General features: G+C 40.9%; 1 protein-coding gene across 1 annotated transcript in view; it reads right to left on the reverse strand.

The window, feature by feature from the left end:
• LOC117492182 (latent-transforming growth factor beta-binding protein 4-like) overlaps positions 1–3140 on the reverse strand; it is a gene marked incomplete at its 5' end in the record, with an annotated part of 8621 nt that extends 5481 nt beyond the window's left edge. Inside the window, 3 exon segments of the mRNA XM_034142302.1 lie at positions 1137–1400; positions 1552–1695; positions 3015–3140. Coding sequence (XP_033998193.1) covers positions 1137–1400; positions 1552–1695; positions 3015–3140 — 534 coding nt within the window.
• Between the last annotated feature and the right edge of the window lie 34 nt (positions 3141–3174).

The raw sequence follows: 3174 nt of genomic DNA on the forward strand, positions 1-3174 counted from the left end.
ACTAACTAACTAACTAACTAACTAACTAACTAACTAACTAACTAACTGACTAACTAACTAACTAACTAACCAACTAACTGATTAACTAACTAACTTACTAACTGATTAACTGACTAACTGACTAACTAACTAACTAACTGACTAAATGACTAACTAACTAACTAACTAACTAACTAACTAACTAACTGACAAACTAACTAACTAACTAACTGACAAACTAACTAACTAACTGACAAACTAACTAACTAACTGACAAACTAACTAACTAACTAACTGACAAACTAACTAACTAACTAACTAACTAACTAACTAACTAACTAACTGACAAACTGACAAACTAACTAACTAGCTAACTAACTGACTAACTGACTAACTGACTAACTAACTAACTAACTTACTGACTAACTGACTAACTGACTAACTAACTAACTAACTAACTGACAAACTAACTAACTAACTAACTGACAAACTAACTAACTAACTGACAAACTAACTAACTAACTGACTAACTGACTGACTAACTAACTAACTGACTAACTAACTAACTGACTAACTAACTGACTAACTAACTGACTGACTAACTAACTGACTAACTAACTAACTGACTAACTGACAAACTAACTAACTGACTAACTAACTAACTGACTAACTGACTAACTGACTAACTAACTAACTGACTAACTGACTAACTGACTAACTAACTAACTAACTAACTGACTAACTAACTAACTAACTAACTGACGAACTAACTAACTAACTACCTGACTAACTGACTAACTAACTGACTAACTGACTAACTAACTGACTAACTGACTAACTGACTAACTGACTAACTAACTAACTAACTAACTGACTAACTAACTGACTAACTGACTAACTGACTAACTAACTAACTAACTAACTAACTAACTAACTGACTAACTGACTAACTAACTAACTGACTAACTGACTAACTAAATGACTAACTGACTGACTGACTAACTAACTAACTAACTAACTGATTAACTAACTAACTTACTTACTAACGGATTAACTGACTAACTAAGTAACTAACTGGTGAGTTACTGTGTGTGTGTGTGTGTGTCTCACCTGAGTGTGTGTGTGTGTGTGTGTGTGTGTGTGTGTGTGTGTCTCACCTGAGTGTGTGTGTGGGCAGGTGGTGTACTGGCAGCCCAGCCCCCAGCCACCCCCCACGGTGCAGCAGCACTCCTGATGGCTGCTGTTAGAGACCAGCAGGCTGCAGGTACCAGACTCTGCCAGGTTATAGTAACACTCTCTGAGCTCACCTGGACCAGCAGCAGGGAGGGGGGGTGAGGGGGAGGAAGGGGAGGGGGAGGAAGAGGAGGGGGAGGAAGAGGAGGAGGAGGAGGAGGAGGAGGAGGAGGAGGAGACGCTCTCTCCTGCGGGAAAAAGAGGGACATTTTTACAGGTTATATATCACGAGTTTAACCCTTAAAGTGTTTCTGTATCCTGTGGGATTTAGTCCTTTGGCCGACACATGTAGAACGGCTCTTATAATCTGAGATGTGGGTATTATATTATTTTGCGTACCTTGTGGAGCCGTGTTGACGCACTTCCTGCTGCCGGTATCAAACTCGTGACCCAGTTGGTCACATTCACACATGAAGGACCCCTCAACGTTCTCACAACGAGCAGAACCGCACACACCGGGAAGAAACACACACTCGTCCACATCTGGGAGGAAGAGGGAGAGGGACTCTTTAAAGTAGAGACACTACATACTGATATACACCTGAACATCAGCAGGAGAGGACTCTTTAAAGTAGAGACACTACATACTGATATACACCTGAACATCAGCAGGAGAGGGACTCTTTAAAGTAGAGACACTACATACTGATATACACCTGAACATCAGCAGGAGAGGACTCTTTAAAGTAGAGACACTACATACTGATATACACCTGAACATCAGGCAGGAGAGGACTCCTTTAAAGTAGAGACACTACATACTGATATACACCTGAACATCAGCAGAGAGGGACTCTTTAAAGTAAGAGACACTACATACTGATATACACCTGAAACATCAGCAGGAGAGGGACTCTTTAAAGTAGAGACACTACTACGTACTGTATACACCTGAACATCAGCAGGAGAGGACTCTTTAAATTAGAGGACACTACTACTGATATACAAACCTGAACATCAGCAGGAGAGGACTCTTTAAAGGTAGAGACACTACATACTGATATACACCTGAACATCAGCAGGAGAGGACTCTTTAAAGTAGAGACACTACATACTGATATACACCTGAACATCAGCAGGAGAGGACTCTTTAAAGTAGAGACACTACATACTGATTATACACCTGAACATCAGCAGGAGAGGAGTCTTTAAAGTAGAGACAACTACATACTGATATACACCTGAATATCAGCAGGAAGAGGACTCTTTAAAGTAGAGACACTACATACTGATATACACCTGAACATCAGCAGGAGAGGACTCTTTAAAGGTAGACACTACATACTGATATACAACCTGAACATCAGCAGGAGAGGACTCTTTAAAGTAGAGACACGACATACTGATATACACCTGAACATCAGCAGGAGAGGACTCTTTAAAGTAGAGACACGACATACTGATATACACCTGAACATCAGCAGGAGAGGACTCTTTAAAGTAGAGACACTACATACTGATATACACCTGAACATCAGCAGGAGAGGACTCTTTAAAGTAGAGACACTACATACTGATATACACCTGAACATCAGCAGGAGAGGACTGTTTAAAGTAGAGACACTACATACTGATATACACCTGAACATCAGCAGGAGAGGACTCTTTAAAGTAGAGACAACTACATACTGATATACACCTGAACATCAGCAGGAGAGGACTCTTTAAAGTAGAGACACTACATACTGATATACACCTGAACATCAGCAGGAGAGGACTCTTTAAAGTAGAGACACTACATACTGATATACACCTAAACATCAGCAGGAGAGGACTCTTTAAAGTAGAGAAAGTTCACGTACCCTGGCAGTTCTTCCCGTCGGAGGTGGAGGTGAATCCTTGGTCACACACACACTGATACGAGCCCGGCAGGTTCTGACAGAAGGCGTGTTCTCCACACACAGATGTATTCACACACTCATCAACATCTGGAACAGAGAGAGAGGATTCAGATCTGCAGGA

This window comes from Trematomus bernacchii, unplaced genomic scaffold (assembly GCF_902827165.1).
Source record: "Trematomus bernacchii unplaced genomic scaffold, fTreBer1.1, whole genome shotgun sequence".
In the NCBI taxonomy this organism is placed as follows: Eukaryota; Metazoa; Chordata; class Actinopteri; order Perciformes; family Nototheniidae; genus Trematomus; species Trematomus bernacchii.